A 13,332-nucleotide genomic window follows, 5' to 3' on the forward strand; every position below is an offset into this window, starting at 1 on the left:
CCCCCCTCCCAATTCTGATTTTTACTGAGGTTTCTGAAAAAGACTCCTATTTTTAGTAATTGGGTGGGTGGCAGGTCTGTAGACGTTATAATTGTCACAAACTGGCCAATCAGTTGGGCTATGGTGTCACGCAGTATGAAAGCTTGTGGTATGGGGTGAACAGTTTGATTGTCCCAAACTCTTTAACTTATTGCGTTTTTTTTTGTCCTCGGCTTTGTGTGTTTTCAGAGTGTGTGTCTCACAATGCCCGGATGGATTCTATACCTCTGGCGACATGTGCATGCCGTGCGACGCCTCGTGTGCCACGTGCTCGGGCCCGGCACTGACAGAGTGCCAGTCGTGCCACGAAGGTCGCCACTACCACCAACTCAAGGACAAGCACAGTGTATGCAACATAGAGTGTGTCGACGGATTCTTTTACAGTAAGAGCGTTCACCACCACAACCCCTGCCCCATAATCCATCACTGTAACTTGCGCGTTGACACGTGCAAGTATTCGCTGTCCAGCGTGTTGGATGTGCAACGCTTGTGCTCAGAAGTGTGCTCAATGCAGCAGTGCTCTCTGGAGTATGAGGTCACTTTCCCTCCCTATGAGTTGGCGCTTTCCAGTCTGGATGCCCCGTATTTTGTGTCAGAACTTCCTTGATGTTAGCCTGATCTTTAATGCTTTTTTTTTCAGAGCTCCGTGCCTCCTGCAGCTCATTCGTGGTAGTGTTGTTTGGATATTTTTTTCACTCACATATTTGTTTTTAACGTCAATGTATGGTACCTTCATATCTTTACCTTTCTTTTTCATCTTTCTTCTTTTTTTCTTATTTATTTTGCCTCGTGTTTGTAATCAACTTACTAGGTCATTATACTCATGTCGTATATGTTGTGAGCCCAATATTGTCTTTTTCAAGTCCTTTGTAGTGATGTCTGTTCTAACTGTCGTATATCGGTAGATTGGTGGTTGGTAGGAGTGTAATAGATATAGATTTGCTCCTTATTTTAAGTGACTGGCAGTGGAAGAGAGTAGGCTAAATGTAGACTTAACTCATATTTGTATTCTGGTGGTTCGACAGTTTGAAGGAATGTAGTACATTTACCCATCATTTTGAAGGTTTGCATTTACTCTTCATTTTAAAGGATGTTCCAAAAACAAAAGATTGATTAATTACTGAAAAAGGATAGGAGTGACAAGTTCATTGTTCCCTTTCTACTTCTTTCTGTCCTTCTTTTATTCGTTAAAAAAATCCTGTCCTACAATATAAGACTGTCCTTTCGTCGATGCTCTTATCTTTGACTTTAGAAAAAAGAATAAAGACGAAAAAAACAAAACAACCCCCACACATTCCATTTTCAGAAATAACTTTGTACATGCTTCACGCCTTATGGAAGTCGTAAGTGTGGTGTGCATGCTTCTGCTCTGCTGGCTTCTGTTTGATAAGTCATCAATAGAGAAACATAATTGTTCACTGCAGAATAAACTGTCACACAGGATAGATAGTCTCTGCGTTCCTTGATGTGTTATATATATATGCATGCAGACAGTAGTTTGCTGTTGTAGCTGACAGAATTTTAGTTTATTTAATCAAGCATGATGTACGAATTGTATGAAGTTTAAGAAACAAAATGAGGCCAGTTTCAAGAGTGTTTGCTTTTTTTTTTCTTTGGGGGGGGGGGGGGGATAAAATATATCTGTCAGTGTGACTGTCCTGTCTAAAGAGTTTGCTGAGATGACAATAGATCCTTCCCTTTGCAGTTGTTAACAAATGTGTGACTTCATGGTGAAATCAAGCGCTCTTCAAAATAATGAAATTGAATAAGCCTACATTTTGAGGGGGGGGGGGGGGGGGGCTCAACACCTTTTATGTCCTTTTGAAACATTTCTGTTTTTATAGAAGAACGTTAATCAAAAGCACCTAGAAAAAAAAAGAAGTAAATTTGCAGTTTCCAAGGACACTCCAGCATTGGAAGTCACCAAACTCTATTGACCATTTTCTTGCTAATTTTACCTCTGCAAGCAAGTGACACCCATCAATAATATCTCAACTTTGAACTTTGATTCAAGATAGATAGGTATCTTTTTTCATCAGAAGCAAGACAGATAAACACGCTTTAAAATAAAATATATATCAATAACTCCAAATTTTAAACAAAATGGCAAGTGCTTCATTCCACTGTCATCAATTAAATGGTATAAGGTGCTGATTTGATGAATTTCACCTTCTGAAGTCTAGACTGTCAGATGTTAAGTTCAGCACGCTGACGTCCAGTTCTACTTAATGCTTTGCTTTGCTCTTTCTGTCCATTTTGGAAAACGTTTCTGAACCAGGCACGTCTGATTGTGAATGTTTTTGTAATCCTTTGTGCACTCAGAGATATCTTGTTCTGTACACTTGAATGTCTGTCTGTGTGTGATGACCAATGTCTTTGTGGAGCTTGTGCTCTCATGAATGGCTTGTGGTAATGTCTGCAAATGTCCAACTGACAGAATGCTGTTGCTTGTTGGAACATTGTAGTAGCAGGTGTTCATATGACCTTGTGCGTACGTTAAAAAATCAAATGATCATGTGATCTCTGTTATTTTTTGTTATCAGTCACTGAGCCTTCCAATATAAAATGAAAAAGAACCCAAAACAATACCGTTTTACACAAAGAACAAAAATTCAACTTTTATATAGGACAAATACAACATGTGGAAAAAGAATTAGGACTTAGTAAATAGCACAAACAATATAGAATAAAATAGATGCCAAATCAGCAACAAAGTGAAATCTGCGAAAGAGGATTCCTTTGATAAATCTTATAAATTTACATGTCTTTCTTTGCGACATACACTGAGCACTGTATTGAAAGATGGTGCAGACTTATTTATGTCTTCTGAAGAAGAATGCTTTAATATGTTTTATTGCATCTCTGTTCAGAGGACTGGCTTGTGAGTGCAGCTTTGCTATCCAGCATTTCATGCTCCAGTTTCTGACCTGTCCCATTGCTTTGAGAGAGGCTTGGCTTTTTTCAGCCTGCTTTTTGAAACCCGTTTTGTGATGAATAAACATATTCAGTTTCTTATGTTTTGTCCATTGTTCAAGTAAATGAAGACAACATGACAAATACAAAACATAAGCCAGGTGTAACGTTTTCAGGTATTTTATTTGCCAACATAAATATTTTGGGGGAAAAACAAAGAAGGAAAAGTTGTAGTATCATAAAAGAAGTGGAGTCTCTCTGTCTTGACAATGTGATGTTTATCCCACTCAACTTTGGATGCAGCCAGCATCGGAATGAATCTAAATTGTGTGGATGGGGGCATAAAGCTTTAATAGTCTAAATTTTCTAATGCAATGCACCTCAATCCATGAGCATGGATGGACTGAATTTTACAAGACCAACAATTCTTTAGTCATACTGAATGGCAGGTGATTAAAAGAAATCTAGCCCATTTTATACCTTCTTTGAGTGTCGTTCACTCATGATTCTCAGCCCACTCTGCTTTTTGTCCTAAATAATCTGCACCCTCTCTGTCAATGATCACTTGTCCTCATTTTATTATCAAATGTTGATAAAGACTGGACAGTAGGCCTATTTAGCCTCCCTCTCACTGTTTTTACCACCTAGTGTATGGAAAGAATTTGTGTGCTTTCACTCCAACCACCCTTGATTTGTTATGAAACCCTTCCCATCGTTGAAGTATTCTTTTTTCATTTTCCTTTCAGCTGGTCAGCTTGACTCAGATGAAATTGATTAATCATTTCCTGCTTCCTGGTGTACATGTAATGTGCATCATATTATCCCATGACATTATAATTATTGTTTTTAGCATACTTTTGCCCTGAATTAAGTTTGAATATTAATTATTGAGTAAAAATTGTTCTTCACTATAGGTTAGCCTCTCTTGTTGTATTCCCTTCATGCATTTATTTCAGTGTGTGTCTATGGGATGTCCCTGCTGACCCAGATGCAGTTCTTTTTCACAGGGTTCAGATTTTTATAATTTCACTTTGTCCAATGGTGTTTGCTAAGATATACACTTTTGATGTCCAACTTACATTGTGGAGTTATACAGTAACGGCAAAGGCTTATGATCTTACTCTCTGTTTGTGAATCTATAGTGTCATTCTTTTCTTCCCCTGGACATTGGCAACCCCCTCCTCCCTGTGTTTTCATTTATCCCAGGTTGAGACATCCTGCTTTATTACCACCTGTCTGCTGTCATGACTTTGTTTTAATAGACTACAGTTAATGTCATGTCTTTATGGTTCTCCTTTTTTCTCTTTTTTCTCCCTTTGTAGCCAATGAGATTACTTTTATAAAATACTTGAAAAGATTTTAAAATCAAGCCGATAGCTTTAATGGGTGGTTGGCAGGTGCTCTCGTGGGGTCTGCTTCTTCCTTCCTATCAAACATCTATTGTCCTGATCTCTCCCTACTATTTTTTTTGGTGTTTATTACTCTCTTGTAACGCCTCTAATCTTGGGCACTTATATGACTTTATTGTGTTGCAAGTGCCGTAAAACTCGTACTAAAACTAAACTAGAATAGCTTTGATTTAGTGGCATGATATGGTTTATAAATTGATATTCCATCACATTTACTGTAACAGCTGCCAGCTCTGCCATGTTGGAGGGTGCTGCTGGTAGATCTTACTTCTTTACCATAGCTCTTTTGTCTCTGTCTGTCTGTGTCTGTCTGTCTAGCTTTTTGAACAGCCCTCAATGACCAGTAGTGTGTTGGTATGCTTCCCGTCTATCAAATGAAAGAAATGAAAGAGACAGATAAGCAGAATCTTGGTATTCATCTGTGTGTATGTGTGTGTGTCTCCCACAGGTACCAATTCCTGCCTGCCCTGTGATGTCGGCTGTAAACATTGCGAGTCCTCCGCTCTCCACTGCACTGCCTGTCGCAAGGGTTACTCTCTAAAAGACGACAAGTGCGTGTCTCAAGCGGCTGTCGTCTCTGTGATGTTTGAGCACATTACTTTGAGCATTGTCTTGATAAGCGTCATTGTCCTGCTAGTTGTGTTTATTTTTATGGGTCTGCTGTACATGTATCGTAATCAACTGTTTTTCTGGTCGGATCGAAAGATGTATGGGCCCGTGCCACGGGAAGATGAGGAGGCTGTGGTACGACTCACGTATAGTGATGATTTTGATGAGGATTTTAAATCCTAGGTTGCGCGATGTGAATCTGTTGCAGTAAAGTTTTGAAACTAGGTGATTTTTTGAAATTGTTGCACTACAAAACCCCACTCTATTTCTACCGTCTTTGGCACAGACATACACCCTCAAACACACAGAAAACTGTGCTGTCAGTGAGATAGTTAACTGACTTACGTTAGCTCTGAGGTACTAAGACAGCTAGCTAAGTGCACAAATTAGCTAAGGCAATTTTGCTCAGACTAACCTGTAATCACCCCCACCCCACCCCACCCCCACTTTTTTTTATATTAAAAGAAAGAGGTTTGCACTGTGGTCCTAATGATGTTACGAGAACACCTAAAAATGTTTTACTCCTTGATAGCAAAAGTTGATGTGTAAATTTTCAGAAATTTCTGTGAATTTCACAAATCAACCATATATTATGTACTCCTTTATTTCACAACTTTACTGTTGCAAATGCACATGTTGTCCGGTTGTTTGATTTAAATGATATTTTTTTCTGGAGGTCCTGATTTATTAGAGAGTTTGGGGGGAGGGTTTTTTTTTTCTCCTAAAATATATGCTTTGGCTTCCCTTGTCATTCAAATATTGTACACATGTCAAGTGGGGTGCCTAAGAGACAGAAATCAAAAGATTTTGTTGAGATAATTACTGTCATTGTTTACCCTTGTGTCAAGTTGTAATGTCTTTCTCAATTTGCTCTGTTGCTTCGTGTGATCTTGCATAATGATTTTGTGGCATACTGGAAGCATATCTGAGGTGTGGGCACCTCCTTCTCTAGGGTTTCGCTGGAGTTGCCATTGTCTTTTCGAGCCCTTGCCTTTTGTATTCTGTTGTCCACCTCACAGACTGATGAGCAGGTGTCTGGAGATTGTTGTTAGTAGTTAAGTAGGTCTTACTTTTCTTGCCATTTCTTAGCACAAATGACTAGATCTATTATTGTGATGACGTGATGTGCTTCTCTTCTCTTGAACAAACGAGCAAACAAATGAACTGAGGTGTTATATTTTCCGTTCCTGAATTCAAACCTTAAACATCACAAGCCATTACTCATAATGGTACTCTTATTTATTTAAGGGTGTTCTCACAAGGTCGCTTATCCATATGTTTAGTTGTCTCCATTCTCCTTCTGTCTAATCCATCTCAAGCCGTCCCTCAAACTTGAATATTTGAACAAGTGTCAGGTACAGCGTCTTTGATGAGGAGAGAGTTAAAGATATGGATACGCCCCTTATAAGTTAAGCTTTATAAGCGTGTCTCTAGCAAAAGCATAACAGCAGCAGTCTTTTATGTGGACATTGATGACTCATCAGTTTGTGAGATGGACAACTACCTGTTGCCTTGAGGTGCTGTGCACCAGAGCCCATTCATAGTTTGAAGCAAGGACTGTTTTGTCAGAAATGTTGTTCACAGCCTCTTGCAAAATGTTAATACGTGACCGAAAGTTTAACTCATTATCTCTATTAATAGTATATTATTGATGTTTGAGAATTTCTTGATTGCAAGTAATTCTTAAAGTCCTGGTGATTGCTGTTTGTATTATACTTCGAAAAAGAAAAAAATTATTCCCTGGACGTGTGACTATAAACCGTTTTGCAGTTGCAGTGGAATCTGATGTTCAGAGTTCGTGTGATTGGTCAAGCTAGTAGTGCAGTGAGTCACAGTAGAATGTTTGTGTGGTTGCGGTGCTATGAGAGAGGGGGAAGAAAGGGAGGGCGGAAGGGACAAGAAAAAAAGGTCAGGAGGAGTGGATGAGAGAGTATCTCACTCCAGTTAGTTTTCTTTGATCTTTTCCTTTGATCAAGTGAAAGCTGTTCTACAATGGTGAAGTGTTTTCAAAGTAAGAAGTAACCTTTTTTCTTTGCCTTCTTTTTCTGCTATGTATAAAGATCCTTGTAATGTTGAAGATGAGCTTTAAAGTTATATGTAGAGTTTTTCAGTAGAGTGGTAGCCTACCGTAGCAAGTTGTGTTGGTAAGGGTTGTTTTTGGATTTCATTTTCCCATAACTTTTTGTATAGCAAACATTGTTAGTGGAGACATTACTGTCTTTATGTTAAGTCAAAGCAAACTAGCCTGATATTGTGGACAAAGAATGTTTTAATGTCAAGTTAATGAGCATAGTTCTAGTTGTGGAGAAGCCCAACATTGTGATGAAGGTAATGCCATTCTTTGACAAACCTGGCAGACAGACAGACTGAGAACTGTGGAAGATAATTATGCTTCTACACTCTCTGTAGATATTGTTTACTTTACTTTCAAAGCAAAACACTAAAATAGCTCAAATGTTTTATCGAGTATTGAAATGAAATGTTGGGATCAGAAGTTTTTCCCCCTGGCTCCTCATCTGATCATTGGTTTGGGCACATTCTACACTGTCGTCTGGGTCATCCAAATTGTCTTGGTCCACCAAATAATGAGAATACAAGTTTTCCTGTATTCATGATGCTTGTAGTCTTGTATATGGCTGCAATGTGGCTGCTGATATTTAGCCTGGACAGCTTTACTATTTCTTTTGCTTTCCTCAGCAAAAAAAATGTAGCCGTGGCTTTTTATTCTTTTCAGCCTTCACTTTGTTTGGCTGGTCATGATGCCATTTTTTGTCTATTCTTTTTTTATTTATGTGTAATCTCCATGTCTGGAAATTTTAATAAAATTGTTTGTGTCTGGTATATCATGTCTCTTGAGGTGAAGTTCAACAGACTGGTTTGTTGTTTATTGATTATTCACCTACCAGTTTCTGCTTATTTCTTTGCTGTGCATGTAACTGTATTGATGGTCCTGATGTCTCTGAGGAAATATCCGTCTAGATAGATAAAGCAGTCACCTTGGTAAAGGTTGCCCCTTTCAGTTTATAAACTGCAAGCTTGATGATTATTTACAGAAATAACTTATTAAGTATGATGGAAAGACAAAGCTTGCGTGAAAATATATTGGTTGTAAATAGTTATTTAAGTCAAAAATTTTCTTGGGTTTTTGCTTTTTTTTGTTTTGTTTTTCTTCCCCTATCAGGTGCATAGACACGTCTTCCTTTTTTCCACCATTCTCCTCTGTGAGTGAAATTGTGAACTCAACTGATGTATTACTATTTTCTAACTTTTCGCTGACTGCTGGTACATTCTGGCTAGCTGTAGGCCTCTCTCATGCCACTGCTTTTTATTTCATAGATATCTATGTATTTGAAAAAACAAAACAACGTATGAGTTTACAGGAAAAATTAAATTGAAAGACACAGGAAAGTGGCTATAACAGCACATAGAAATAGGTAGCTGGTACCCCTACGAGTAAATTATTATTGATTTAGCTTAAGGTTTTATGTATGGCTATTTTGGTCAGCCAAAGTTTAATCATAGCTTGTTGTTGAAATGTTTTTAGTCATAAGTTTACAGTAAATTTCCAAATTTGTACCTATTTGAGACAAGCAACATTTTGGCCTCTGGTGCATTAGAAATTTTTATTAACTTCTTTGAACACTTGCTAATAAGAATTTACTGAAATGAGAAGACATGATTGTAATGTGAACTGTGGGAAATTACAAAGGCGCTATGTCTGAGCAACTTGATTTGAATCTCCTTCTCTGTGTGATATCAAGACCAAGAACAAAATGAAATGGAGAATTTATTTACCCTTTTTCCGCCTGGCACAGAACGTTTTGGGCTGCTGTGTATGATCATGTAGCATTCATGGTAGTGGACGGATTGGTCTGTAAATATTCTGTTATAATCAATGTACATGTATGTCCAAGCCTTTGGGGGCTTCAGTGTTCTCCTTGTTGCTGTCAAAAGTCTATTAATAAGTGGTGCATTTGTACTGTATGTTTAAGTCTATACCAGTTCTCCAAATAGTTGGTTGATGAGTGAAGCTATGTTTTACTGCTGAATGTTGAATTTGTTGCACAGAAATGGGGCGTATTTAGAACATGTCGAAAGAGTAAATGTTATAAACACTGATGAGGAAGAGTTACATATTTGGTCGAAATAATTCTTGTTGCAGCTTAATTTTGTGTACAGAGTTCCCTCTTTAAATTCATTGACCTGGTTCTTTGCTGCCGAGGTGCTTCTAATCTTTGCTTTCTGTAGTTTTTGTTGGGACTTTTGTTAATCTGATGAAGTATTATAGAGGAGACGGCCATGACAGTATGAATGTGCACTTGTGTGTGTCACTGTGTGTGTGTGTGTGTGTATGTGTGTGTGTGTATGTTTGTGTGTTTATGTGTGTATGTGTATGTGTGTGTGTAAGGTGAGTGTAAGGTGAGTGACCAAATGCAGCATCTGTACCATACTTGTACAATAGTGAGATGTGTGAAGAGCAGCTGTAAAGTCAGTCACATTGGGTTAGTGTGTTCGCTGAAGTCTGTTTTTTGCCTTGTGGTATGAGTTAGGCTACTCTTTACAGTAGAACTGGATAAAGGTTAAGCTGGAGGATAACAGTACACACTCTATCTACACTACATTTTGGACCCAAGAGGACCATAAGTGATGCTTAAGCTTGATGGAAAGAGATTTTAGAGGATTAAGCTGTCTTATGTTGTCAGGTCTGGCTGCTATCACAGTCTAGGATACTTATGATCTATGAGGGGCATTGTCTTTCTATAGCAAAAAATCTTCTAATACTTTGGTCTATAACGACAGAAGCATAGACCTAAAACTAAAACCATATCAGATCACTCTAATTCTAACAAGTTTCACTGACCCATGAAACTATCTCCAAAAGCAGGAATTGTGAATGAAGGTTTTCTTTGTTTCTTTGTGTCACATACTCCTTCTGAAATTTAGAAATGGCATTATGAATGTTGATACTCTCATACTTGGTAATACATGGTCTCTTTGTGACTTCTACCCCACTGTACCGAAATCAAGGATCACTCAATGCATCTTCTGTTTGGAATGTGTCAAAATTAGCAGTCTAGGAAGCCAGATGACTGGATAAAGAGATGCCTATTTGAATTTGTTAAGTATTATAGAGTAACAGTATTGCTGGAAGTAGCTGTGATGCTGCTGTACAATTCTAAAGGATGTCATTTTCTCATTAAAAGTCCTATTGTTGTATCGAATTTCTCTCCTCTTTTGATTGAAGATATTAAAGTATTTCGTCACTGTTGTTAGAAAACGCTGAACTCCCCTGCAATTTTAGCTCACACAGTGATGAAAGATCAATGTGACGGCGGTGATTTTTGTCTGTTTGCAGCCTTGAAGATCCTGCCATGTTATATGTAAGTAACATGTAAAAAAAAAAAAATTATGTTTCTGTTTTGTATGCCTTGACCTATAGGTATTTATTGCTTTGCTTTCTCTTGTGCATAATTTGTTGGCATGATAATCTGTTTCCACCCCTCTTTGAGCTAAGAAACCTTGTCACGTTGTGCTGTAACATGAACTGTAGTACCTTTGCTATGGGTTGTGACCACAATGAAAACTTGTTTTGGATTGATTATCTGATGTGTGGTTATTTGAAAATATTTGAGTAGTGCACATTTTATGTTCTTCAAGTAAAGTGATTTGATATAAATGAAAAAAAAAATCCAACAACTTCTGGAATGTATCTTCCCCAACTCTCTTTCTTAGTTGCAAGAAGGCTAAAGACTTGCATCTCATTTGGCATTGTTGTCTATCTTAAGATCTTGAGAATTGTTCACAGCATTTCAGAGTGGCAGATATTGACTTCCTCATTATGGGGCTAATCTGATGTGGAGAGATCATGGTTCTATTTCAAAATGAAGGCGTCTCTGTCTGGGGGTGTCGGGGTACACCTCCTGCTGTAGCAGTAGAGTCCAATCAAGACGTTGAGTTTGTGCTGCAGGCTATACAATTGTCATTCAGAGTCAATCCATCTTTTTCCTTCCCTTTGGTTAGTTTTGTTGACATCTGCAGCCTCTCTGGATCTGTGTTTTGATGTTTTTTGTGAGGGGAGACAGCATCGGCTGGGAGAGGCGTTTTAGCTGACATGACATTTGTCTGTTCGCCATGTTTGCTACTGCTTTGCTTACACCCGTGTGGGTAATTTATGCATGATATTAGTCTTCACAGAGCCAACAGGAGACATGATCACACATTCCTGATTTGTGCTTTGACCAGAAAAGTGTTTCCCTAAGTCGTTGCTTGGTATTCACAATTGGACTGCTTTGAAATACTGACGATTGAAATTGTGATTCTGTACTCCTTGATTGTATACTGGTGAACACCGTGTCTAAATCACTATAACTCAGTTTTTGAAAATATATTTTCATCTTGTGTATGATTGTCCCTGAAGGGGTAGAGTAGGTACTGACCTGCTGTGAGTGGAAAGGAGAAATTTTTTAGTCAGCGTAAGTAATAATATGTCATCTAGTTAGTACTACAGTCAAACTCGGATATGTATAACAGAACAGACAGGACCGGCAGTACTTCCCTGTTATAAGCGAGTCCTGTTATAACACTGTAATCAAGGGCAACTACCAGTACCATTGCATTTTCAGCTTACTATATATATTTGATTACTGCAGATCCTTTACCAGTGGGCTGATTTGCTGACACTGAGACGGAATCAATCAGTGACCCCAACACTATGGGAGGGGGTGGGGGGGAGGATATGTGTTTGAAAGTTTGTGTTTAGGCAAGCGATCATACAAACAGCTCTCGTGGCCTAGAGGTTAAGGTGTTCGCCTCTCATTGAAAGATCCCAGGTTCGAATCCAGGTAGCGACGGAAAAATTTTCTTCTCTAAAATTGTCTCCTTTCACCTTCTTTCCCTCTCTCTCTCTCAATATTCTGTCGTCTATTTTCGACTCCACTTTCTTCCCCCGCCCCCTCTATTGGGCTCCTGACTCTTTCTGCAGCCTTTCTGCTGCTACTCCTTGGCACCTTCTTACTGCTGTTTTTCAGCCACACCCCTGATCTTCTGGTAGGAAAAATCTACACTTATCCTTCTCGGACGAGAGTGAAAAATCTCAGAGGTGTCGTGTGCAAGTTGCACCAGTTAAAGATCCCTTGGTGGTCCAAAATCGATAAGAGTAGGCTTCGGCCGCCACCATGGCAAAATTCAAAATTTCCTAACAATTGAAAATGTTTTGTGTGTCCCGCGCGCTCATATACGTATGACCTTATGCAGTTGCGAGCGCCGTAAAACGCTTATTAAAAAAAAAAGTGAAATGTCTTGGTTGAGACAAAATTTAATAATTTGACGGATTGAAAGCAAATTCAAACGCAGCAAGATCACTGTTATATCCGAGCGCGCAAATTGAACCCTGATATAACCAGGTTCATATTACTTACTCTTATAGAGAAAAAAGTGGGAATTTGATTTATCACTGCCATATTCAACTTCCTGTAATAACAGAGGCTGATATAATTTAATATAAATGGACTGGACTATACCCGTATGAATAGTTCAGTCAAATCTGTCCAAGATGATCGCCCATTGTCATGGTGAACAAAATGATTGTCTGAGACAAGTGGATGTCTAGGATAGTGTCATAATGTAAAAAAAAAAAAGCAAAGGGGATGGAAGTGGAGAGTGGTCATTTGTACAGGTGATTTCTTGTACAGGTTGCTATGAGAGCAAGTGAAAGTGATGTACAGTCGAACCTGATCTCATGGCAACCTGTACATCACTTTCACTTTTTCCCCTTGATAATTTATGGGTTTGTTCTGCCTTTTGAGATCAACAAGGATGCCAAATCTCCCGTTTTTTTTGGCTTTTCCCCCTTTTCTTTTTCATCCGTTGCAACGAAGGCCCCATACACTTGCAAAGGAAAGGGGAGAGGTAAGAGAGAGATGTTTTTGTTTGCTGATTTAAAAACTTTACTAGGTTCGTTTTAGGTGAAATGCAATGCTCCGCTTATTTTCCATCCCTAGATCACTTATTATATTATTTCTTATGGCATTAAACTTAAATGTTTGGTCAATGGCATTTAAATTACTTGATTCACTGAGGCTATTACATCACCTGTCTCCACAGGCGCCAACTATCACTTGTGACGTCTGAAATGTTCATGTCTTTTATCATTCTACAGATAATATATCTATTTTGTCCTCGCAATGATATATTGATAAAGTTACAGAAAGTTTTGTGTCTAAAAGTACAGTTGTGCCTTTCCCCGTGATTGCTGTAAGCATTTCACTTGAACAGTATACATACATTATATTCTGATGCACACAAGCTAGTGTATATTTGTGGGTGAGGATAATGTGGTGTCTGTGAATTGATAATGGTTTGC

At 38.5% G+C, this 13,332-nt stretch overlaps 1 protein-coding gene across 1 annotated transcript in view; it reads left to right on the plus strand.

The window, feature by feature from the left end:
- Window positions 1-10,364, plus strand: part of afurin2 (furin-like prohormone convertase) — a gene marked incomplete in the record, with an annotated part of 87,440 nt that extends 77,076 nt beyond the window's left edge. The window contains 2 exon segments of the mRNA NM_001204473.1: window positions 229-422; window positions 4,810-10,364. Of these exon segments, the coding sequence (NP_001191402.1) occupies window positions 229-422; window positions 4,810-5,153 (538 nt within the window).
- Between the last annotated feature and the right edge of the window lie 2,968 nt (window positions 10,365-13,332).

This window comes from Aplysia californica, unplaced genomic scaffold, assembly GCF_000002075.1.
Source record: "Aplysia californica isolate F4 #8 unplaced genomic scaffold, AplCal3.0 scaffold00551, whole genome shotgun sequence".
Lineage (NCBI taxonomy): Eukaryota > Metazoa > Mollusca > Gastropoda > Aplysiida > Aplysiidae > Aplysia > Aplysia californica.